Here is a 27,025-nt window from a genome sequence, read left to right as displayed (position 1 = left end):
CACAGGGCGACTGTAGTCACACTCCACATAGATGGTGCCTCCACTGACCCTGGTTATTACCATACCATTAGTTTGACAAGCCTTATCTGCAAAGCCATGGAGATGGATCATAATGGGACACATAGATAAAGACATAGGGGACCCGCATACTTTGGATACAACCCAGTTTAGCTTGGTCAGAGTCAGATCATGCCCTTTACACGTGTTTCACTTTGTAGAATCAGTCACCAAGGCCATTGCTGAGGGTAAAGCAGTCCATACAGCCTACCTCAACCCGGCAGAGGCCTTCGACACAATACCCTCGGTATAATTGATAAACCCGCCATCTTGAATGTAAATCCATACATCGCCATATGGGTTGCAAACGGGCTAAGTCACAGAACACACATGGCCATAGTTGCTGGTGCCATGTCATACTCACAGCCAGTCACAGGTGGTGTCCCATGGGCTCAGTCCTGGGTCCACTATTTCCAGCATCTACGCTTCCAATGTACACGCATACACAGGGGGTTATGGTGACAATGTTTGCAGATGACTGCAAACCGGTGCCAAAGTCAGACACACATCTGACACAGATATCCTTCAGGAGTGCCTCACAGATGTGGATAAGTGGTACCAGAGACATGTCCTACAGCTAAATGCCAGGAAATGCATAGGCATACCCTTCGGGAAGAACAAGGTTACCCGAAGCTACCATATAGGTGGCAATCCACTGAGCACAGAGGGGTTACCAGTGATTTGGGGACATGTGTTGTTGTTAACCGCTCGTTAGACACCCATGTTGCTAACATAGTTAGGTAGACCTTCCACATTGCCCACATCATCATGAAGGGATTCACATCTAGATCGGGGAGGTCATTGTCCCCTTGTACTCATCGCTCAATAGACCTATGATTGGGTACAATGCCCCGCTCAGAATGTATCTGACCCAACACCTGCAGCAGCTGGAAAGGCACCAACAGTTCTTCGACAAACAGATGCAGGGTCTCAGGTATATGTGTTATACTGACCGACTGAAAGAATTCCAGCTGTATACAGTTGCATACCACTTGCCCAGAGGTGACCCGTGCCTGGCATACACGGCTAAGTCGAACCCAGATCTGATGACTATGCTTCACGAAATAAGTTAGATCCTCAGAACCACAAGGGCAGCTGACGACACCTTGACACTGTCATTAATCGAACGTGTTGTTGGGACGGATTCATCACCCAGACACTCACTATGCTGTGGAACAACATCCCAGTACATGTGAGGGCAAGCACCTCGCTGGCCTTGTGTTAGTATTTACACATGGATGACTGAATTGATTTATTTAAGTAACCTTCTAAATGAATATTTACATTAGCACATTGTGAATGTTTACATTTCGTTGGTCTATTTTACAGTAGTCATAATCATACGGTTTATGTGTATATATTATGGTTCATTTATATTACTAGGTGTCTGCAGTTCTGTTAATATATTGGCACAATCCGTAGGACATATATATGTATCTTACACAGTCAGACATTTGGAAAACATTTTATGTTGGTTCATGTTTCATATATGTACATATATTTATATTTTCCGATGAAGACTGTACCTTCAAGCAATGTCTGATGTCCTCACTGTGTGGGATCTGTAACCCAAGTAAGGTTTGTACGCTTGTCTGCCTTTAAGGCATGTAATTAGTACCTAGCACATCTAATGTACTGACCAATTAATGCTTGTAAATGTAGTAGGTTGGACTGCATTGTATGTAGTCTGAATAAGTCTGCTTATGAAGCAGACGAAGTGGGCTCCAATAGACTATGGTGACTGCCTTTAATTCTTGATGTGCTCTGGTTGGTCACTGACGGTCCCTACAGTACCTCACCTTTGCTTTAGACTTCATCGGCCGGTTGTCTGTGTTTGTTGTATGGGGAATGTCAACTGTAGTCCCTATGTGTATGACTTGTGTAATGCCTTACTACGGCAGTGTAATTCCACCGGGTTTGCAGTTATGGGTGCCATCTTAGTCATACGCTTGTCCATCCATGTGAATTGCCTACTATACACTGGTATAGGGCTGTACACATTTCACACCTGCATTTTGCATTCCCCGGAGTATGGTGTGCATTAATAGCGGAGAGTGACGCGTGTTACGACACGCCCTCCCACGGGCGGACAAAGGATTGCCTGCAAAACAACACCGAGGCCAGATTCTACATACCCAGACTCCCTTGACTGCAACAGTGGACAGTACCCATTACACATCCTTCATGTGTGCTGGACTGTGATGTGGACGCAGCTGAATGGACCCGATACCCTGGGTATTTCTATGCATGTGTGCTGCAGTTCATGGACAGCTATCATCAACATTGAACACGCTTGCGTGCATATGTGTACCTGTGACGTGGTGACGACAATTAGATCACATGAGTAATGCAGGAAGCTAGCAGGCATTCTCTGAACAGAATTTTTGGGTCCTACAATGGACACCGATGTGCATATGTCAAGTTAGATGTTGCTGGACTGTGTCCACCTGCCCAGTGCTTTTCACTGCTGGTGTATGTTCCCCAATCGCGGATGTCTGTTTGACTACCCATTCCACATGGTGCTACATAACCAGCTGATTTAGTACTGTGAACAAATTACATACATCCAAAGATGCTGGTTAGCAACTGCTTCATATAAACCTCAGACATCCCAATGGGACATATCCGTCACTATATTTCCAATATAACACCACCGAAACATGTTGCTTACCTATGCATTCATTTAACCATGTTGTCTTCATAGGTGGGAAAGCCATAGTTTACATATCCTACTTGACGTGTGTGTGCCATTAGTATGTGTTCCACAGGTCGCACATCTGTTCCGCTGTACGGTAGCGGGTGCTCCTCAGTCTGTTGCTGGCAGATTGAGTGCTGTGTACGCCGGTGTTGGCACGACGGTCCTGCTTTGTATGTGGAATGTCAACTGTAGTCCCTATGTGTATTTCCTGTGTTATGCCTTCCCGCGGCTATGTCATTTACCCAGGTTTGCAGTTGTGGGTGCCATCCTGGCCATACGGGTGTCCATCCATGACAATTGCCTACTGGACACTAGTATAGGGCTGTACACATTACACACCTACATTTAGCATTCTCCGGAGTATAGTTTGCATTATTAGCGGAGAGTAAGGCAGGTGCTACGACACATCCTCCCACGGGCGGAGAAAGGATTGCCTGCGAAACAACACCGAGCACAGAGTCTACATACCCAGAATCCCTTGACTGCAACAATTGACAGTACCCATTACACATCCGTCATGTGCGGGACTGTGATGTGGACGCAGGTCTATGGACCCGGTACCCTGGGTATTTCTGTGCATCTGTGCTGCATGACATGGACAGCTATCAGCAACATTAAACACGCTATGTGCATATGTGTACCTGTGACGACAATGATTTCAGGTACGCATTGAAATAAGACATTATTCGATTCTTTCCACAATTTTTGGGTCCTACAATGGACACCACTGTGCATATGTAAAGTGTAGAGCTTGTCGGACTGTGTCCTTGTGAGCAGTGGGTTTCACTGATACTGTGTGTTCAGGAATCGCGGATGTCTGTTTGACCACCCATTCCACATGGTGCTACATAACCAGGTGATCTAGTACTGTGGACATATGACATACATCCAAAGATTCTGGTTAGCAACTGCTCCATATAAACCGCAGACGTCCCAATGGGACATATCCGTCACTGTATTTCCAATATAACACCACCAGAACATGTTGATTACCTATGTATTCATTTAACCATGTTGTCTTCATAGGTGGGAATGCCATAGTTTACATATCCTACGTGACGTTGTGTGTGTGCCATTAGTATGTGTTCCACAGGTCGCACATCTGTTCCGCTGTATGGTAGCGGGTCCTCCTCAGTCTGTTGCTGGCAGATTGAGTGCTGTGTACGCCGGTGTTGGCACAGCGGTCCGGCTTTGTATGTGGAATGTCAACTGCAGTCCCTATGTGTATTTCCTGTGTTATGCCTTACCGCTGCTGTGTAATTTACCCGAGTTTGCGGTTGTGGGTGGCATCTTGGGCATACGGTTGTCCATCCATGACAATTGCCTACTGGACACTAGTATAGGGCTGTACACATTTCACACCTGCATTTAGCATTCTCCAGTGGATGGTTTGCATCATTAGCGGATAGTATGGCAGGTGCTACACACACATCCCTCCCACAGGGCGGGACAAAGGATTGGCTGCGAAGCAACACCGGGCCCAGAGTCTACATACCCAGAATCCCTTGACTGCACCAATCGACAGTACCCATTACACATCCTTCATGTGTGCAGGACTGTGATGTGTACGCAGTTCTATGGACCCGGTACCCTGGGTATTTCTGTGCATCTGTGCTGCATTACATGGACAGCTATCATCAACATTGAACACGCTTGCAGTGCATATGTGTACCTGTGACGACAATGGGTTCAGGTACGTATTGAAAGAAGACGTGAATCTGGTGTGATGTCAATTTTGGGTCCGACAATGGACACCACTGTGCATATTTAAAGTGTAGAGCTTGTCGGACTGTGTCCTTGTGAGCAGTGGGTTTCACTGATGCTGTGTGTTCAGCAATCGTGTATGTGTGCTTGACTACCCATACTGTGTTGTGCTACAGGAACCATGTCTTCCGACACCAGAAACCAATGCTATACATCCAATGTTGCAGGTTAACAACCACTTTCATACCATACCCAGAGGTCACGATTGGGAGGTATTGCCACTTTATTATCGGAACAACACCCCAGACTGTGTACATCATGGGAACTTTAGGCCAGTCTTACCGCCATTTCCAATTGTAATTGGCAGACACATGTCAATACATGTATGATAACACATATTGTCATGCAGAAGTTGATCTATGTTATTTGGACATTGGCTTCTGCTTTTGGCATCCGTTGCTGTGAGTGTTGCCAGTTACCATACACATTGCTTGCTCAGAGGCAGACTACACAATACTGCGCAGTACTGTGGTCTCCTTTAAGGACCCTGAGCCAGTGGTCGATGGTACGGCAGCCACTGCATCAATCACATTTGCCATCTACCAGTACCTACAGGACTGCATGAGCCAGTCATTCACTTACCCAACTGTGGTTCACTGTACCAATGCCAAGCATCCAGTGTGGTGTACCCCAGCCATACACAAAATGTACGACACGAGGAGGTGGCTACTACAAGGTGGAGCAGACACCTTGTGAGGTGTGACACCCTTGGTCATCATATGTGTAGACTTACACACTGTCATGAAATAGTCCAGGGCACATTCCACAGATATACCTACATGGACCTGGCTAACAATCATACCACCTTCAGTTGCTATGCTGGACACCTGGGAGCTCAGTCCCACATATGCTCTGACTGGGTTCACATAGAGGTGGGGTTTACTCAACATACACACATTGCCAACATACAGGCTGACAAGTCCAGTGAGGACATCTCCACACCCTCCCCACACATGAGGAGATGTGTGTACCACTGGTTTGTGGTCACCAAATGTTCTGTGACACACAGGTGGGACATGCTCTCTCCAGGGTAGTGGACATAGCATCGATGAGACCAGCTGGTGACCCCGCTGTGTACTCCACTATCTCGGTTATGAATTGGACCCACAGTTAGGACAGCTATTTCTTTGTAGCCTCACCTCAGGTAGGGTACCCAGGTTGTGTCACATGGCAACTGTAGTCCCACGCCAGAAGGCCAATACCTCCACTGAGGCTGGTTATTACTGTCCCATTACCCTGAGGAGACCTATCTGCAAAGACATGGGGAGGGATCATACTGTGGCTCGTACATGACTGCATAGGGGACATACTGACTTTGCCACACACACGGTTTGTCTTGTTCAGGGGCGGTTCATGCCTTTAAAGCATGGTTGACATTTTCAGGACAGTCGCCGAGGCCACTGATGGGGTTGTTGCAGTCCATACAGCCTACCTCGACCTGGCAAAGCCCTTCATCACATTACCCCCCTCAGGTATCGTTGATAAACCCATTGGCTGGGATGTGAACACGCACATCACAGAATGTGTTGTAAACTGTCTATGTGACACAACCCACACGGTCATAGTTGCTGGCAGCATATCAGACCTACTGCCTGTCAGAAGTGGTGTCCCATGGGGCCCTTCCATGTGTGCACTCCTGTCATACACCTACATCTTCACGGTACAGGCACACACAGGGGTGCTATGGGCAACAGTGTTTGTAGATGACTGCAAAACAGGTGCCATAGTGGGACAGACATCTGACACAGATATCCTTCGAAGGCCTCCCAGGTATGCATATCTGCTGTCAGGGACATGTCCCACAGCTAAATGCAACGTCATGCAACATCATACCTGTGGAGAAGTACTAGGTCACCCCTGTCCAGCATATAGGTGGCTGTCCACTCAGCACAGGGGTGATTACCAGGAATCAGGGGACAGTGTTGGATGGTCACCATTCATTCCACACACACGTTGCTATCGTGGTTGTGTGGGTCTTCTACATTGCCCACCTGTTGGTGCAGGGATTCACATCTACATCAGGCTAGGTCATTGTTCCCTTGTACCCATTACGTGTTACACCTATGATCTACTACATTGCCCCATTCAGACTGTATCTGACCATACACCTACAGCAGCTGGGAAGCCCACATAGGTTGATCGTTGTACAGATGCAGGATGACACCATTTTGTGTAATGCTGCCCCACATGTAGGACCCCTGCCACATCACGTCACATACCTGCTGTTTGGTGTTGACCTGTGCCTGACATACAAGGCCATGTCAACCCATATGTCATGTGTATGCTTCACCTACTGTATCCGCATCCCTCAGAATCACTAGGGCAGGTGACATTTACCTTGTCACGGTCATTCATGGATGTGTTTGGGTGACACATATATCACCCAGACAATCATTATGCTGTGGATCTACATCACAGTACATGTGAGACAGACATCCTTCCTAGCCTTGTTCGCAGCTATGTTGTCCATTGGATGGAGAATTGCAGGTATAGGCCAGGGATTACATCATTATCACTGCTTGACGGAGATACAGCAATATCATGGGTATTTCATCTGAAGCACAGAAGGTTGGCAAAGTCATCCTAACTATGGTGTAGTATTATGGCTGGGCCTGGGACGATGGCCTACCCTGTACCTATGGACGTGTGAACCTATATTCATAGTTTGTCACATGTACAATTGTCTATCCACTATAGTCTTTCGCCACTGTATATTTCTGTGGCACATGATTGTCCTCTGTATTACATGCAGGTATGCTGTGTACCTTGCACATACGACACAGTTGATGACAGTGTATCTGTGTCCCTAACACTGTGATACTGAGGACTACCACACATCCTTCACAGCATTACATGCATATGTCCATTCTATTCTTCTTTGGCCTATGGGGGGTGTGTTAAGGCAAACATTACTCAAGTCCCTGTTTGTGCATGCTTCATGTTGGTGTTTGACCAGGACCCGCTGCAGTCATCTCCTGCACAGTAGTCTGGCTGTGTGTTTGCCATGTGTTTTTATTGCCAGTACATCTGTGGAGGTGTAGTTGGCACATGTTCCTCTTTGCAGGACACCCATCCTGGTGTTTGTGTCATGCATCTGCACTTGGCACGCCATATGTCCTGTACTATTCCCACAGTCGTATGCCTTCATGCACTACTACTGCATGTTACTGGCTGTGTGTATGTGGTACACATGGACATTGTGATGTTTGTCTTGACCTATTCCAATGCTAGAACGTAAACATCTGTCAATTAAGTCTTTTAAATCAAACTGTAACACTCATTCGTATTTTCAACATGACACTCATTAACACAGGAAGCTGGGATTAATAACATTTTATTACTGTGCAGCAGGAGGCAAAGGAGTATGCAGTCAAAGTTTAGACATTTGTTCAACTCTATACATGTTACATCTGTATGAGCATTCTGTATACTATCATCTTTTGCACACATTAATGATGTTGTCAGTCACAAGGCATTTACATTGCTAGAGTACAGAACATTGTATTCCTACAACAGTGCTCAGGTAATGCTTATTACATGTTTTCCCATGAGGATAGCCCAACCTTGCAGGCCACATATTCAGTTAGACTGTACTTTGGTAAGTTCTGCTCTGACACGGTTCCAACACTGTTCATATTCAGTCCTCACTCCGTGTCCTACTAGGTTCCTGTGTCTCTCTGCTGAGCAGCTGTACTCTGTGTTACAGCTCACAAGCCTATCCTCCTCAGTAGAAGGATGACAGATATACCTGTACATACATGTATTATTCTGTAACCAAGCAGATGACTAATGCTGACTGACATACACCTGCTGCACTGGTTACTGCTAGGGTTAGGGTTCAATCACACTGCAGCTACACTACAAGCAATTACATGCATGAGACGCTGTACTGCTATATTGTCAGGTAGAATAATATGCATTATACACTATTAGCTTCTGAAGTTGCACGTCATATTATGTTTAAATATGTATTTTGCTAACATTCTCCTCCTTTGATTGCTTCTACTCTATCCAGAGACATATACAACATTATTTCATTCCCTGGCGTCTTCCTCTGTGGAACGTTTAACTAGGCAAGTAATTTGATGTACATTGCAAGTAGGATTGCATTTTCTATTGACAAATACCACTACAGGTCTTGATCCATAGTCTCGGGTACAGGTATGTTGCCAGAGTCCCTGACTAATACTTACATGCACAGTATCCCGCTAGACACATGCCCCAATATGAGCAGAACAACACAAATGGCAATCATGATATTCAGTATGACTGACCCATCCACCCAATGGTTTTGTGGAAATGGTTCAGCAGTGGGTTTGGGCCTGGTTCATGCATGGATGACACCTGCTATATTACCTGTAGGTGGGCGTTGCTTTTGGTCTCTTCATGTGGTAGTTGGACACAGCGATCTTCTTCAGTAAGCGCGCTCGTACCAATTCTCAGCCCGCGATGCAGTCGTGCACTATTACATTTTGTGACACAACAGTTCTCATTGCATCCAGTTCATCAGTCCACATGTTCAGGAGCTGAAGTCACATTCATCCTTCCTCCGACAGTTTTTTGATAACTTCCTCTGTTCCCTGATTGATTTCACTACTCCAGAAGCTGGCGGTGTTCCAGCCCAGGTTGTGACGCTGTCACTGAAGTCCATATGAATCCGGTATTCCTTTATCTCTTGCAGAGGACTGACATGTCAGAACAGCTTCCATTTCACCCACTGGATTAGTAGGTTTCTCGACTGTGTTCCCAGTTCATGAATCCCGGGGAAGAATTTAACTTTCCCAAAAATTATCTTGTTATTTTGAGACAAATTAGAGAACTTGCTATGAGCTACTTTATAAATTTTAAACCTGAAGATGAAAATGTTAAAAAATGCTTTGAGTTGTGGCAAGCCCTCCAACAGGATATTAAGTATATAACAACAACAAATAAATTAATTAAAGACTTTAAATTTCATGATAAAATTCTGTTATCCAACTATTGGGAAGAGAAAATTTTAGTGACAGACAAAAGTAAGATGTTAAAAGCAATTGACCTGACTATCAAATCTACTTCTCTTCAAAAATTGATGTATACCCAGTTGATGATATGGGATAATGCATATTATACATGCCTTTCCCTGCATAAATTTAATTCTAAAAACTCTCCAACTTGTCCATACTGTAAAAATCAACCAGCTGATCTTCTTCATATGTTCTGGAGCTGTAAATGCATATATAAGCTTTGGAATTCCCTTAAGATTCAACTTCAGAAGATGGGTTACCAAAGTACAACGTTGTCATGGAAATTTACGATTTTACATATTCCTCCGAAAGAACTCCCTAGATCACAAAGTACTATATATATTAATATTTTTCTGTTAATGAAGCTTTATATAGCCACTAATTGGTTAGACCCATCTAAAACATCTTAGGAAAGCTTTAGAGTTTTGGCAACAAGGTATATATTAGCTCATAAACTACTCTTAAGTCCGAATAATAAAAACATTAATAACCCAAAAATTTGGGAACAGATATTTAATATTATATTAGCATAACACTTTTAACTTGAAGGTATTCACATTTATAAACTTGCTTGGAGAGAATTTTGTATCTAAACTGTATATTACTGGAAATGTTATTAACTACTTTTTGTTTTTTCTCTATTCTTAATGTTTACATGGAAGCATTCTTGTAAATATTGTATATTTGTTTGGTGTGATAGTGATATTAGTTAGTAGTCTTTTGTTTTGCATTTTTTCTTTTAAAATTTTGTGTTTGTTTTTACTTGTGTATGAAAATAATATAACAATAAAGATTTATTATGGAAAGAAAATACCACTCATACAATTGTTATGACATTAACACTGACTGTTCACCTCTCCTTTTCTTTTTGAACTTATCCACCATACATTTCTTTCCAAAAATAAAATGAAAAGAAAATCAAAGGAATTAATTTTATTATAAGCCTGCACCAATGGCATACATAGATAAAGCCCTAAGCATGACTCAGGCAACCTGACTTCAGATAGCAGCTTGGGCTCATAACAGCACAAGAAGCCAATATGTCAAGCTCATCATGGGGAATGAAAGGCATGCATGCTCAGGACACTCATGTAGTTTGATTTCCCTGGCGGACACTGGGGAAACAATAGCATGCTGCTGCCTCTCGGTTGGTGGATTAATAGTTGCAGAAGTGAGGGACGGTACAGCACTGATGCCCACTGCATGTCCCACCACAGGGTGCTACTGGGCAAATATAGGGGATAAGGAGAAAAGGGTTAAAACCTTCCCTCAGCAGCAGTGTGGCACTGTCTCTGGATGCCTTGATCTCCTCTCTGACTCTGAACTCGGTAGGAGTAATTCCAGGAGACATTAGGAGATTTCGATAGAACAGTTGAAGAAGAAGAGGTACTGGGTGCAAATGCTGATTAGCTGTGAGGGAGCCAAAACTGGACAAGTATACATACATAGTTTTGCAGGCCTTTTCTAGGTCTAAGGCTACTATGTAATCACTAATACCTTGTTGTTACCCTCTCTGAAAATACCTCTTAAAATAATTCACAAATCTGCTGTGTCTACCTACCGCAGATTTGATATTTTTCAAAATCATCAGACAAACTCTTTTTCTTTTTTTAACTTGAAAATTATTATGGAGCAGACTTCATTCAGTAATAAACTGCATGGAGTCACTTCTGGAATTCAAAAATCTCTGAACATTGCCACAATAATGTTAAATGCACATGTTAAAAACACCAGTTAATTACAAAACTCTTCAAAGCGTTAGTTTACTGCTTTTAGCCAGTGATATAATTCCTTCTGCATATTTTATTGATTTCATACTCAGTGTTAAACAATTTGTACTATTTATTTTCTTTTAAAGAGTTATAGTTACATTATTTTCTTTTAAGGAGTAACAGTTCCTGTACTAATTTCGATATATGCCTCTTTACTTCTATTATCATATTGTATTACTTTGTATTCTTTGGGCAGCCATGGTGGTGCAGCATTTAGAGTTGCCACCTGACAGCAAGAGGTTCTCCGGTTCGATTCTTGGCTGGGGTGCCTTATACGCAGAGTCTGCATGTCCTCCCTGTGGTCATGTGGGTTTCCTCCGAGTGCTTTTTCTCCCACATCCCAAAGACATGCAGTAGGTGGATTGGACACTCTAAATTGGCCCTAGGTGTGAGTGTGTGTTCCTTCTGTGGAAGGTTGGGTGCCAGGCTGGCAACTCAACACTGTAAAACTCCACTGCCAATCATGAGCAGACAGATGATCTGCTGTGGTGACCCCTAACTGGGAAAAGCCAAAAGAAGAAGATTACTTTTTTATTCTTTATAATGTTTGTTCACTTTTCTGTACTGCTTGCATTTCTATGCCCAAGTTGTGGCTAAAAAGGATTTTAAGACCAGACCACCTACCTGGTTAGCAGATGTAAATAAATAAGTAAAGCATAAAAGTCTGTAAAAGTCATCAAGCTCTCTTATATATCAGAGGTTTCTCTATTTGTTATTGGGTTGTTAATGTTATTAATTTAATTTCCATTAAATGCCAGTTTCCTCCTATTGGCTAGCCTGGGTGATTCCTTTGGTGCCATTGCATATGACTTTAGTCTAAGTCTTTCTAAAGCAATTTCAGTCTTACAGTTCAGAATTTCTTGATATTAAAGCAATTTCAGTTTTACAGTTCAGAGTTTCTTGATATTCGTTTGTTAACAATTTAATAATCTCAATATTACTGTTTTTAAACCAGTTTGGCTTCTTGTGACTTCTCTTGTAGCTTTAATATATTCATATCCCATTTTTTTAATTTTCCTGTGACATCATCTATTTAATTGATCACCTGTAAACATTTTGAAGGAGCCCAATAAACTGATAACATTAACTTCTCAGTTGCTCTTAAAGGACATATATTCTTTTATTTGCTTAATCAAAAATTCTTTACAGTCGTCTGATTTAGTCATATATACTGGAACTCTATATGCTAGTTGAAATGTCCTTGTATTCACTGTAACCTTTAAACATTTTGTGTTATGGTCTGATAAGGGGCAGGGTACTTTTTTTTCCTTTCACAGGGGATTTGTGAAGTATGCAGTGATGCTCTAGTCTGGAATGGTTTCCTCCACTAAGCACTGAACAGAAATGGCTGCTATTTTAATTTTATTCTCGGTAGCCTCACTGATTGGTATTTCCCTATGGCTACTGAACTTGGTGGAATATATAATGTTTTAGCTCAAGAATGGCCTGCACTGTACTTCAGTGTGACATAAAACCAATGCATTGGACAATTTATTTATTTTTATTTATTACATTTGTTTACTGGGAAATTCCAACTCGACACAGGTCCTTTTTCAGCAGAAGCCCGGGGAGAAAAGCTCCATACTTCCTTTCGTTTTTCCATCAATAATCTGACCAGCAGTAATTACTTAAAGATTCTCAGCCATCTGGAGTTAACTTGTCAGTTCATGTGTTGTACCACCTCTCCTGTCCCCTTTTCAGTCCTCCTCCCCATTATGATCTCATGCCATGTGGAATACTTCTTTGCTCTAACGCATTATAATGGAACCTCACTATTCCTTTTTTAATCATGTTATTCTCCTGTTTCTATGATGCTAATCCTATTATTTCATATTATTTGGTTCTTCTCATATTACAGGTTCTTTGTTTCCATTCTCAGATAACCTTAAGAATTTTCTGACTCTGCGGATCAAATTTTTTACCATTTAAAATAATATTTCATCATTTACAGACACCTCCTTGTTTTAACACATAAAGATGCAAAGACTTTTATCAAATCTTATTTTTGTTTAGAATTATAGAATGCAGTTACTTACCCTCTTCTTCAAGACACATGTAGAAAAGAATATTCAGAACAAAAGTAGATGTGTATTTATTATATTGTCATTTGCATTTAGTTTTGTTACCTGGGTTAGTCTCATTAGGCCTTTTTATGGAAGAAATAATGATGCAGTCATATTGACTAGGGCAGGAGTAAGGCAGCCAAGACACTGGGAAAATTACATGGCATTTACTATGTATTATATGGTAATCGCTTTTACTCAATGTTAATATATTAATATGCTCTACTCTTTTTTCAAGAAAAAGCAAAGGTTAAGAATATATAAATAGCAGCCATGTGCAAAAGCATGTGAGGAATGTAAAATGGAAATTCTGTTTAGAAAAACATATAAAATATAATAAAAAATACAAAGAAAAAGAAGAGATAGAAAGTGTTTAAGCCAAAGTTGTGGGGGTGCAACTAAAACAATAAAACATTTATTTGAGTATGCTGAATATAAAGAATATGTGAGCACTGTTAGCATGAAGATGTTAATGGGAATGGATAAAATATGTTGTGTATCAGCACATTATGTGAGAGAGGGGGAAGAAGTGTGAGATGTACAAAAAAGAACAAGGAACACTAGTAATTTTATAAAATATATGATGATATAGGGGTCCACTTCAAAATACTGACTTTCAAAATCCCTAAACTCAAAATACTGAGACCAAAATCTCTAAAGCTCAAAATACTGAAAACTCAAATACTGAAGACTCAAAATACTGAAAACACACATGATACCAACACTTATTATATTCCAGCACAATTACATACTGAAACAAATAAAACACAAACCATATTACTTTTCTCCAAGAAGAAGCAGGGGGGCAAGAGCTCCTGCACCCCCTGCGGGGGACTGCACCCCCACACCCCCTGCTACTTAAATATATCAACTCCGAGATTGCACTTTAGTGTAGTGAAGTGCAATCTCGGAGTTGATATACTTGCAGAAGAGTAATATGTTTCTGTATATAGTTCTGCTGCAATATAGCTGTGTTGCTGTACTGTGGGGGTTTTTTCGATATTTGGAGTTTCAGTATTTTGAGTATTCAGTATTTTGAGCTTTGGAGATTTTGGTCTCAGTATTTTGAGTTTAGGGATTTTGAAAGTCAGTATTTTGAAGTGGACCCGATGATATATATTGCGGTAATGGTAATTGACTTAATCAAACAGACTGGAAAGGCAGTGATGTTTATAAGTTACATGCAGTACTGAATTTTAATAAAGACAGTTTATCACGACCCTTTTACCAATATATCTCATGAGATCTTAATCATCTACCTGAACTACACCAATTCCAGTAGATGGGATCTTGGTTTAATATCTCATTCAAAGGCTAGAACATCAGAAGTTAAGCAGTTCTCTTATGCCGCAATACAGTGTCAATTCTAGAAAGTGAGTTCAAATACCTGGGAAGATAATAGAACGTATAATGTTTTGACAATAAAGTTTTGTAGTATTTGATAAGACATTGACATTGACACAGAAACAGACACACACACGTCTGTGTGCTCACGTGTGTGTGTGTGTGTGTGTGTGTGTGTGTGTGTGTGTGTGTGTGTGTGTATGTGTGCGTGTGTGCATGTGCATGTGTGTGTGTGTGTGTGTGTGTGTGTGTGTGTGTGTGTGTGTGTGTGTGTGTCTACACTGTCTCATGCACATATATGTGCAATCAAGAATGTCAGATACAAAACTGGGGAACAAGTAAGGAGACAAACAGGCAAACTACATAAATGTATACTTTACCTCCATAAGGTGTGTTGCAATAACGTGGGTTAACAAACATCATATTGTGGGAGTCAACAGGGACAGTTTGGTAGTAGTCATCATATGGATCATACGCACAGACCTGCAAAGACATAAGAGCCATAATCATGTGTAGTTCATTAATAAAATGTCCGCTTTATTTCCAGGACCAAAGTGAAGACAAAGACTTATCTTAAATCTTCACCAAGGGCTTCAACACATCTGTGAGGTTATACCATTTGGAAACATGCAAGACACAAACAGATGAAAAGTATGTCAGACAAATATCATTGGGCCTATTCAATCTACACATTTCCTCATCTGTTATTGGAAATGCTGGTGTTGTATTAAAACTTTATTTTCTTTTTATTTTAATTACTGTTACTCAGATTCCAGTATATTAATCATTAGTTCATGTCACCTTGTCTGTAAATTTCTCTGAGAGATTGTTCAGCCTGTAACTCATTCATCCCTTGAAAGCATTTAAAAGTTTCTGTTTGATATGCAGACTTAATACTTTTTTGTTTGATGTTCACATAATTTGCCATTTGATGATCTGTTTCTGTTTCATTCTTTTTTACAGTAATGTTCCTTCAAGAAATAGACACAGTACTTCAACAAAGGTGTTATTAGTTGACAGAATATTTATATGCCTGCCTCTGTTTTTCTATAAACCATAGCATCCAAGCACCCCATATGAAGAAAAACTGAAAATGCAGTGTGAGTTGTCCATACTGCTGGCTAAAACAAATGGTCTCCTGCCACATATGTGACAGAGACACAGACTATTTTTGAGTCATCTGATATGTTTACCCCAGGTTTGTTTCCTTCCCTGTGACTAACACTATCCCTGTTCTTAGCATGTAATCTTCACCTGACATATTATCACTTCTATGTGTCATACTGCATCTCAGCTTCCATACTGTATACCATTTACAGATGATAAAATCAGCAAGCAAAGGAGACTGGTATTGTCAGAACTGAGTTCATCCTCAAGTCTTGGTGAGTACCTTCATGACGTTTACCCTGTTTTTACAAAACCTGACCAAGGTGATACTGATATATAGACTGTATTTATATAGCATATATCATGGACAGAAGTAGGTTAAAAAATAAAAAAGACAGCCAGGTGCAGAAATCTCAGAATAAAAAAGTGCCCAATCCTGATAGGAGCACAATGGTGGCAGGAGTAGAAAAAAATGTCAGTGTAGAATCCTCAAGACATGGAAACATTCCTACAATGGGGTTAGGCCAGGCTCAGGGGGGAGGATGCCCCTCTTTAGTAGCAGGAAGTAGCAGTCCACAAACATCACAAAAACTGAAAGGCTAAAAAAAGAGCCATAAAGATGATAGAGTGGACTATTGAGGATAAGAAAGAAATAATTTATTGTTACTATTATGCGAGAAGCCCAGAATTTCTAGTCACAAGAAATACAAAAAGATTAAGAGAGATATTAGAGAAAAGAAAAATACTTGCACAAGTAAAACTGTCAAAAGCTTCAAATGCAAGTTTGTGTTCATTAATACCATTTGTAAAAAGAAGCGACTGAGGAAGTGTGAAAATATAAATAAAATCTAGAGATTTTTGAAATGTCTAAAAAAGAAATCTGCACATGGAAAAGAAAGAGAGACCTGATATGGTGCAATATTTATGCAAAAAATAATGCCAGATTAATTAATACAAAAAGGCAGCTCCAAAGATATTTGAAGAGAAATACAAGTAAAGGCACCCAGATATGGAAAATTTTACAATACAACAAATGAGATCACAAAGGGGAATGTAAACAGAAGATTAACAAAGCAGAAGTTAAAAAAAAAATAGAACCCGAAGTTATGGAATAACTGAAGTGAAGGATTTAGTGTTGAAAATCTAACACAGGTTATATCACAGCATGATGGAACAATTAGTCTCCCAAGTAAGAAGAAACAGGAGGACCGGGAAACATCTGAGGTAGAAAAAGAAATTTATGTGGTGCAATACTTATGCACAGTAGAAAGCAAAACCAATCAATATAGAAAAAACAGCATCAGATATGCTTGGAGAGAAATACAGGCAAAGGCATCCAGATATGGAAAATTTTACAATATAAAAAAATAAGAAAACAAAGGGGGGGAGTAAGGAGAAACCAGTGGAGCAGGAAGCATCTGATCAGTTGTCATATGAAGATTGTTTGTAGCTTTCAGTTCAGTTGGAGTTGCACAGCAAGAGAAGGAACAGAGAACTGTGGCAACTCTGACGCCATCAATTTTGTAGAGTGGTAGGCTACTGAGTTCCCATATGAAAGAGCAAGGGGTAACACAGGGTAAATCTGAAGACAATATGGTACAGGAAGATTTTCTGGAACTTTCTGTAGAATGCCCATAGGAAATAGAGAACAAAGAATGTACTCTTAGTTTAGAAGAAAATGATCTAAGGGAAGAATTGCTTGATTTAATAGAGATGGATAGACATATTAAGATCAATGAAAGAAATAGACTACAGAAAGTCAATAAGACCTAAAATGTTAAAAGATTGATAAAACAAATGAACACAGTAATCAAGACTGATCATAGAAATTAATTCGATATAGCAGAAGTAAATAGGATATATTACTGTGCAGCTAAATTAATAACAGACAAAGCCTTATCACAAAACATAGGACAGTAAGGGAAATGAAGGGGAGAAATCAAATGCCATTAAGGAAGTACGGAACAGAGAAAACTATAAACCAGTTAAGACAAGAAGTGTCACTGTTAGAAGAGTATAGATGAGGGAACAGATCAACAAAAATACTTAGAAAGATGAAATGATAAAAGCATTGCACAGTATTGGAAAAACATTATTGCAAATAATAAGCTAAAAATAATAACATAAAGGAAAAGTACAAAATAAGCAGTTTATTAATGACCCAAAAAAGTTTTATACAGAATTGGGATACAAGGCAAAAGAAATAAAAACACCACTAAAAAAAGAAGAAAGTACAAAATAAGTAATTTATTGATGACCCTGAAAAGTTTTATAGAGAATTGGAAAACAAGGCAAAAGGAAAAACTACAAATAAAAAGAAGAAATAGACACCTTTTGGAGAAATATCTATGAAGATCCTGTGAAACATAGCAAAGATGCTAAATGGATAGAAAAAGTAAAAGAAAGAATAAAAAGTTCAAATATACAGGATATGACATGGGATGAATTAACGGCCAGAGAAATTGAAACAAAATTAAGAAAAGCTCCTAACTGGAAAAACCCTGGCCCAGATGCATTTCCTCACTTCTGACTAAAATATTAACATTTTTACATGAAGATTTAGCCATGAGTAAGAACTATTTATATGCACAGACATGAACAGACAATATGCTGAATGGATAGAAAAAGTAAAAGAATGAATAAAAAGTTCAAATGTACAGGATATGACATGGGATGAATTAACGGCCAGAGAAATTGAAACAAAATTAAGAAAAGCTCCTAACTGGAAAATCCCTGGCCCAGATGCACTTCCTCACTTCTTAATAAAAATATTAACATTTTTACATGAAGATTTAGCCATGAGTAAGAACTATTTATATGCACAGATATGAACAGACATGAACTTGGTTAAGAACAGTAAAAATGACACACATCCTTAAGAGTGGACCTGCAAGATATCCTAAAAACTATAGACCTATAACTTGTATTTCAATAACGTATAAACTATACACTAGAACTGATACGAACAGAGTTTATAGTTATTTAGAAGAAAACTCAATCATGTCAATAGAACAAAAGGGTAATAAAGTCATATGGAACCAAGGATCATTTGTTGTTAAGTAAAGTCATAATGGAGAACTGTAAAAAGGGGACAAATCTAAGTATGGCATGGATATACTACAAAAAAGCATTTGACAGCATCCCAAATTCATGGATAAAAGAGTGCTTATAAATGTAAAAGATAGACCCTGAATTGATTGATTATATTACAGTGAGCATGAAACAGTGGCAAACCACTTTGCAGCTTAGCTATAATAAAGGACAAATTATTATCCCAGGGATATAAATTCAAAGGGGGGTATTCCAGGGTGACTCTTTTTCACCACTGCTCTTTTTGTCTTGCTCTTAATCCATTAATCTGTCTACTTAATAGATTAGGTCATGGCTACAATTTGGCTCCCAGGAAACAACAAAGTGGAACGATGTCTCATCCTTTTTTGTGAATGATTTAAAACTGTATAGTTCATCAGATGAGGAACTGAAAGCACAACTGCAAGTGGACAAAACTTTCCCAGATGATATAAGAATGTCATCTGGTCTTGATAAATGTGCAAAAGCAACCTTTAAAGCAGGAAAGATGCAGCACTAAGATAATATCAATCTGGGACAGGAATGTGTTATAAAAGAACTTGAGCAAGAGGGAGTGTGTCAATACTTGGGAATTGCTGAAGGATTGACAATAAAACATGAACAAATGTGAATAAAACTTAGTAAGGAATATTTTAGAAGATTAAAATTAATATCAAAAACTGTTCTGACATCTAGGACCAAAGTGCAAGCTATAAACCAATTTGCTCTTCCTGTTCTAACTTACAGTTTTGGTATGATTGACTGGCCATAAAAGGTATTGGATCAGATGGACAGAAAACAAATTGATTTATAAAAATCAGCGTATACCAAGATTATATATTCCACATTCTGAAGGACGTATGAGTCCCCTTGAAATTGATTACTTGCACAGATCTGCAGTCATAGGACTGCATACATATTTGCTGACCTCACAAGATCCAAACAGTGAAAGTTTTAAAACACGAGGAGAATAAGTCTAAGATGACTTCCCTGCTTAGTTTAGCAGAAGCATATTGGTGTCAAGCAGGAACTGAAATAAAACCAGAAGTAGATAAAAATCAGGCAGCAACTGAATGTGACAAAAAAAAGAAAAGAAAGAATATAAGGTGAAGGATCAGATGAGAAGGCAAGAAATGTGGAAAATGCTTAAATATAGTTGTAAGTACAGAAAACTCATTGAACAACCTCATGTCAATCAGGATTTAACACAGGAATGGTTAAGGAGAGGTGAATTTTAAATCAAAAGACAAAAGGTTAATATTGGTGGCCCAAGATAGTGGACTATGTACACATTGGTTTACAAAGTCCGTTGAACATGTGAGAGAAACCGACCAATGCAGGTTTTGTAAAACAGAATTTGAAACAGCCACATATCTTGTTGCTGTGTGTGATAAACTAATGGCAGAAGGCCTGTATACTGAAAGGCATAATAATGTGGCAAGACTGTTGCATTGGGGATTGTGCAAACATTATAATATTGAAGTAGCTGAGAAGCATTGGAAACATGAGCCACAAAGCATTATAGAAAATTATGAAGTTTATATCACATGGGATCATCCATTACCTACTGTTCAAAAAATAGATGCGAGAAAACCAAATATAGTAGTTCAGGAAAAAAGACAAAAATTCTGTTGATCATTGAAATTGCTACACCCAGTGATTGCAGTGTCTTACATACAAAGAGACACAAAGTCATAAAATACCAGGATTTGCAGTTAGAAATGAGGGCAATGTGGATGAAGGATACCCAGACAATTCCAATAGTAGTAGAAGCAATGGATCTCATAAAAAATAACTTACAGTTGTATTTAGTTACCAATACATGTAACTCCATATGAATTGCAGAAGGAGTCATTTCTAGGCACATTGCGAGTGCTGTGAAGAGTACTTTTGGCTAATATCAAAGATTGTGAGATTGTTGTCAACCTGTGTGCCTAGGTCTCTCACCACAGGTTGTATACTTAGGGGGTTGCCGTTGATGTGGTAATCAGTAGGGACTGTGTTTTTGCCAAATGGTATGATAATACATTTTTTGCATTTAACTTAAGGCCATGACTTTGGCACCAGTCATCTGTTGTTGTGAGACCCTCTTGCAGTATGTTAACATCATTTGGGGAGTCTATGACAGCACCCAACTTACAGTCGTCCACAAACTTGGTAAGCCACAGGCCTTTTGTCTTTGCCTGAACCTCTGAAAAGTAGATGCTAAACAGTACGTGTCCCAGGACAGATCCCTATATAGCTTTTGATAAATGTATTCAAGATTTAAAAAAAGGTGTGTACTCAGGACAAAAGAAGAAGAGCTTTGTCTTAAGATTATAACTATCCTAGTCAAAACTTCTAACATATCCACCCTACACTTTTTTTTTCAAAACTAAGACTCTCATACATTTATTTTTCCCCACACATTGTAACAGTAAGACATTAGAGTGTCTGAAATTCTACAGTGGTAAAGCTTTGTATATAAATGCGTTTTCTACTTGTATTTATAGTATATACTATACTAATGTGCCGTAAATTTGAATGTTTTATTTTGAAAATATGTCATGCATATTTGCAATACAGTAATGTATTCTTAACTTACTTATTTTTCTACTTCTGCTTGATTTTCTTGTACTTTGTACCTGAGTTGTAACTGAAATGGGTCAGCAGGCAGTCTTACTCACCTAGTAATCAAATTGTTAGTTAAATAAATAAAGAAAAAAAGAAAGAAAGAAATACTCATGAGGAAAGCAATGCTTGCTTTTCAGTGTCAGTAGTTCAGCAATTAACGTACTTTCTTTGTGACCTGGAATATTAGAAGACTGTGGATTCTAACCGAAAAGAAGGCATTTGGATTTATCCTCTAATACTAAGGCACTAGTCAGTGTAAAAATGTGATATATAAAGATAATAACCAAAGCTGTAGCATATCAATGAAGGAAGCTGGTGCTTATAAATGAAAGAAAATGAAAGAACATGAAGAAAACTTGTGAATCAGAATTTATTAGAATCGAGCAATTTTGTGTCATCAAGTACCCACAGTCATATATATATATATATATATATATATATATATATATATATATGAAATACCGACATTCTGAACTGGAAATCGCATACAGTGCGGACCGGAAGATTTCCCTAGTTCTCGCTGTAGTGCGATCTCGGAGTTGGTATATTTAAGTAGGGGGGATGTAGAGGGACAAAGCTATACACAGTTTAATGTGTGTTTTTTTTTATTTTTACGGTTCTACTTCACATTATCGAACATTCAAATGTTCGATCATATGGTCTCGGCCATATGAATTTCGAACATTTGAGCATTCGGATATGTGTATATATATATATATATATATATATATATATATATATATATATATATATATATATATATACACACACACACACACACACACACACACACACACACACACACACACAAACACTCACACTAAAAACTTGACCTTTTAATCAGTTTCCTATTAATTAAAGATAATTTTATTGATTGGGTCTGTTAAACACATACTGGAACTTCCAGTAGATTGTCTTCCAGGGCTGGCACCGCAGTGTACCATGAATATGTAGTTGCACTCCTAAAGTGATAGATTTTTGTTAAGACATAAAACTAAGGACTCATTTACCTTAACTGGTGGAAAACCTCATGAGTGTTAAGGCTCCCATGTTACTTAACAGAAAAAAACTGTACAATAAATATTATAAAATAAAATGGATTCCAGATGACAAAAATGTCAACTATTGAAGAAGCATACAAAAACAAATAAAATAAATCTCTGAGTTTCCTAATAAAATTAACAATAAAATCAAAATACTTTACTATTAATCCTAAACATTAAATCAGTCACACACTAAATTTTTCCAAGGCTCGTTTCCTGTTCCATATAATTTATTTTTATTTCCTGAATTCTCAGTCAGTAGTTAATAACCTAAATGGTTTTATTTTCTAAATCTTTACAACACATATTTCTTGAAAAACTAAAAACACTTTGCATTCCAGATATACCACATTAGACAGATGCAGCACCCCTTCATGCACTTTCCTTTGCCTTCAGTGTTCTTTACCATAGACAGGAAATATCACCTCACACTTAACATATTCTTAAAAAAATGCCTTTCACCCATTAACACCCCTAAATTTTAAATATACGAATACCTAAATTGTAAGTGAGCTATAGCCTCATCTTCAGTACTGTTACCAGGTCTAGTACATTTTTCTTCCACACTTCTATATTTTAAATTGCCTTTTACAGTAACCCACTTGTATCAGAGTTAGCTATGCAATATTTCTTACATAATTTCAGATACAGTTATTACTGATTATATTTACAGCATTCCTCGTAAGTCTCTCAGATCTATATAACAAATGATCTGTACAGAAAATAAATCCAATAATCATATTATGCAATGTATTTGTGCTACTTTTAGTTACTTCATGCTTCTGTATTTTCCATACTTGTAACCCATAATTTAATCAGGACTGCCTTTTTATATATTTTATCATTTAAATTCTTTGTTGAAAATACCACTCATACAATTTTTATGACATTAACACTGACTGTTCACCTCTCCTTTTCTTTTTGAACTTATCCACCATACATTTATTTCCAAAAATAAAATGAAAAAAAAATCAAAGGAATTAATTTTATTATAAGCCTGCAGCAATGGCATACATAGATAAAGCCCTAAGCATGACTCAGGCAACCTGACTTCAGATAGCAGCTTGGGCTCATAACAGCACAAGAAGCCAATATGTCAAGCCCATCATGGGGAATGGAAGGCATGCATGCTCAGGACACACTCATGTAGTTTGATTTCCCTGGCGGACACTGGGGAAACAACAGCATGCTGCTGCCTCTCGGTTGGTGGACTAATACTTGCAGAAGTGAGGGACGGTACAGCACTGATGCCCACTGCATGTCCCACCACAGGGTGTTACTGGGCAAATATAGGGGATAGGGGGAAAAGGGTTAAAACCTTCCCTCAGCAGCAGTGTGGCACTGTCTCTGGATGCCTTGATCTCCTCTCTGACTTTGAACTCAGTAGGAGTAATTCCAGGGGACATTAGGAGGTTTTGATAGAACAGTTGAAGAAGAAGAGGTACTGGGTGCAAATGCTGATTAGCTGTGAGGGAGCCAAAAACTGGACAAGTATACATACATTGTTTTGCAGGCCTTTTCTAGGTCTAAGGTTACTATGTAATCACTAATACCTTGTTGTTACCCTCTCTGAAAATACCTCTTAAAATAATTCACAAATCTGCTGTGTCTACCTACCCCAGATCTGATATTTTTCAAAATCATCAGACAAACTCTTTTTATTTTTTTTAACTTGAAAATTATTATGGAGCAGACTTCATTCAGTAATAAACTGCATGGAGTCACTTCTGGAATTCAAAAATCTCTGAACATTGCCACAATAATGTTAAATGCACATGTTAAAAACACCAGTTAATTACAAAACTCTTCAAAGCAGTAGTTTACTTCTTTTAGCCAGTGATATAATTCCTTCTGCATATTTTATTGATTTCATACTCAGTGTTAAATAATTTGTACTATTTATTTTCTTTTAAAGAGTTATAGTTACAGTATTTTCTTTTATGGAGTAACAGTTCCTGTACTAATTTCTATATGTGCCTCTTTACTTCTGTTATCATATTGTATTACTTTGTATTCTTCGGGCAGCCACAGTGGTGCAGCGGTTAGCATTGCCACCTCACAGCAAAAGGTTCTCTGGTTCGATTCTCGGCTGGGGCGCCTTCTGTGCGGAGTTGGCATGTCCTCCCTGTGGTCATGTGGGTTTCCTAGGATGCTCCAATTTCCTCCCAAAGACTGCAGTAGGTGGATTGGACACTCTAAATTGGCCCTAGGTGTGAGTGTGTGCCTTCTGTGGAAGGTTGGGCGCCAGGCTGGCAACTCGACACTGTAAAACTCCACTGCCAATCATGAGCAGACAGATGATCTGCTGTGGTGACTCCTAACTAGGAAAAGCCAGAAGAAGATTACTTTTTTATTCTTTATAATGTTTGTTCACTTTTCTATACTGCTTGCATTTCTATGCCCAAGTTGTGGCTGAAAAGGATTTTAAGACCAGGCCACCTACCTGGTTAGCAGATGTAAATAAATAAATAAAGCATAAAAGCCTGTAAAAGTCATCAGGCTCTCTTATATATCAGAGGTTCTCTATTTGTCACTGGGTTGTAAATGTTATTAATTTAATTTCCATTAAATGCCAGTTTCCTCCTATTGGCTAGCCTGTGTGATTCCTTTGGTGCCATTGCATATGACTTTAGCCTAAGTCTTTCTAAAGCAATTTCAGTCTTACAGTTCAGAATTTCTTGATATTAAAGCAATTTCAGTCTTACAGTTCAGAGTTTCTTGATATTCGTTTGTTAACAATTTAATAATCTCAATATTACTGTTTATTAAACCAGTTTGGCTTCTTGTGAGTTCTCTTGTAGCTTTAATATATTCATATCCCATTTTTTTAATTTTCCTGTGACACCATCTATTTAATTGATCACCTGTAAACATTTTGAAAGAGCCCAATAAACTGATAACATTAACTTCTCAATTGCTCTTAAAGGACATATATTCTTTTTTTTTTAAAACAAGTTTATTTTTTTTTAACATATAAAATAAATATCATAACAATTTTATACAAGTAATTAAAATAGAAATGGTTATAACATTCAATAAAATGACCAAAGTATTTACAAAGACATCCACTACAATCAAATCAATTAATTAAACTAAAATACCATGCTATTGAAGTTAAGATTTTTTTTAACAAATTTTGTAAAGTATCCCATATAATATAGTAAGATGTTTTTCTAGTAGTTCTTGATTTTATTGTCATCAATTCCATATGGCACACTACAGTCATAACATTTTTAAATTCATTAAACGAAGGAGGCGTATCTGAAATCCAATTTCTGGTTATTATTTTTCTAGCCACTGCTAGAATAGACCATAACAAGGGAAGCTTAACCTTTTTAACACTTTGAGGTACAGGAGTGTTGAATAATATAAGAGATTTAGAAATAATGAAATTATCTGTAAACAGAGCCTGCAAATATCATTAATTGACTTCCAATATTCATTCAATTTTATACAGTCATAAAACATATGTGCCCAATCAGCATTAATTTCTACATTACATCTTTTACATAGATTGTCTTTATTATTTATTTTATTCATCATCAAAGGTGTATAAAAGGATCTATGTAAAAATTTCCAAGTAAAAAGTCTCCAGATAATGGAAGAAGTAGTTTTATAGGCAGATTCCAATATATATTGTTTATCTTGTTGATTTGGTAATTCACCATTAATGGAAGTAAAATAATTCCAATAGGTATCTACATTGTAATAAGTTTCTTCTCTAATAATTTTATGTATGTATGAAAGCTTACCTTTATCAGAAACTTTATGTTGTAAATTTAATATCAAGTAATCAATCAGTGTTGGAATAGATTCTTTAACTGTTATAGATATTAAATCAATTTTATTAATGAGATGTTGTCTAAAGGTCTGAACTTCTAACCAACAAGTTTCTCTCAGATCAAATTTTTGTTTTAAGAAGTCTAAACTTTTAACTTTATTATCAGATAGCAACTGATACCAGTACTTTAGATCATTTTCTGTGACTAAATGAGTTCTTTCAGAAGTGGATGACAAAAGCATACCTCGTGTATACATTATAGGGAATATAATAAAGTTCCATTCCTTATACTTAGGATGCATGAATATAAAATTACGATAACTAATAATAATGTTTAATGGATAACTAACTATATATTTTGGTGTAATAGGTGAAGTACAGAATTCTTTTAGTAACCATAGCATGGAGTTATTTACAATCATATTTTTATGTGTTAAAGAGATTTTCATGAAGTGAATACTAATTAGTTCCCAATAATCTTTCCATTTTGCAACATATGACTGATCTATTAACAAAGTAATAACTTTTATAATAGAAGAGATAGTATATAAGTTAAAGTCTGGAAAAGAAATGCCCCCTTGTGACCAGCTATTAGTATGTTTCTTTAATGCAATCCTAGGTCTATTAGGTGCCCATAGGAAATTTAACATTAGTGTATTCAATTTCTTGATAATTATTTTTGTAGGTGGGAGTATTATTGATTGTATTAAG

The 27,025-nt window shown here is 38.2% G+C and overlaps 1 protein-coding gene across 1 annotated transcript in view; it reads right to left on the bottom strand.

Moving 5' to 3' along the window:
• PLEKHB1 (pleckstrin homology domain containing B1) overlaps positions 1-27,025 on the bottom strand; it is a 542,187-nt gene that overhangs the window by 218,112 nt on the left and 297,050 nt on the right. Inside the window, exon 5 of the mRNA XM_044072211.1 lies at positions 15,082-15,184. Within this exon, the coding sequence (XP_043928146.1) occupies positions 15,082-15,184 (103 nt within the window). The remainder of the gene's footprint in view (positions 1-15,081; positions 15,185-27,025) is intronic.

The sequence above is a fragment of the Protopterus annectens genome, chromosome 5.part0 (genome assembly GCF_019279795.1).
Source record: "Protopterus annectens isolate FY-2018-M chromosome 5.part0, PAN1.0, whole genome shotgun sequence".
NCBI lineage: Eukaryota > Metazoa > Chordata > Ceratodontiformes > Protopteridae > Protopterus > Protopterus annectens.
Note: the sequence above shows the minus strand (reverse complement) of the source record. Positions and strands in the feature narration are given on the sequence as shown.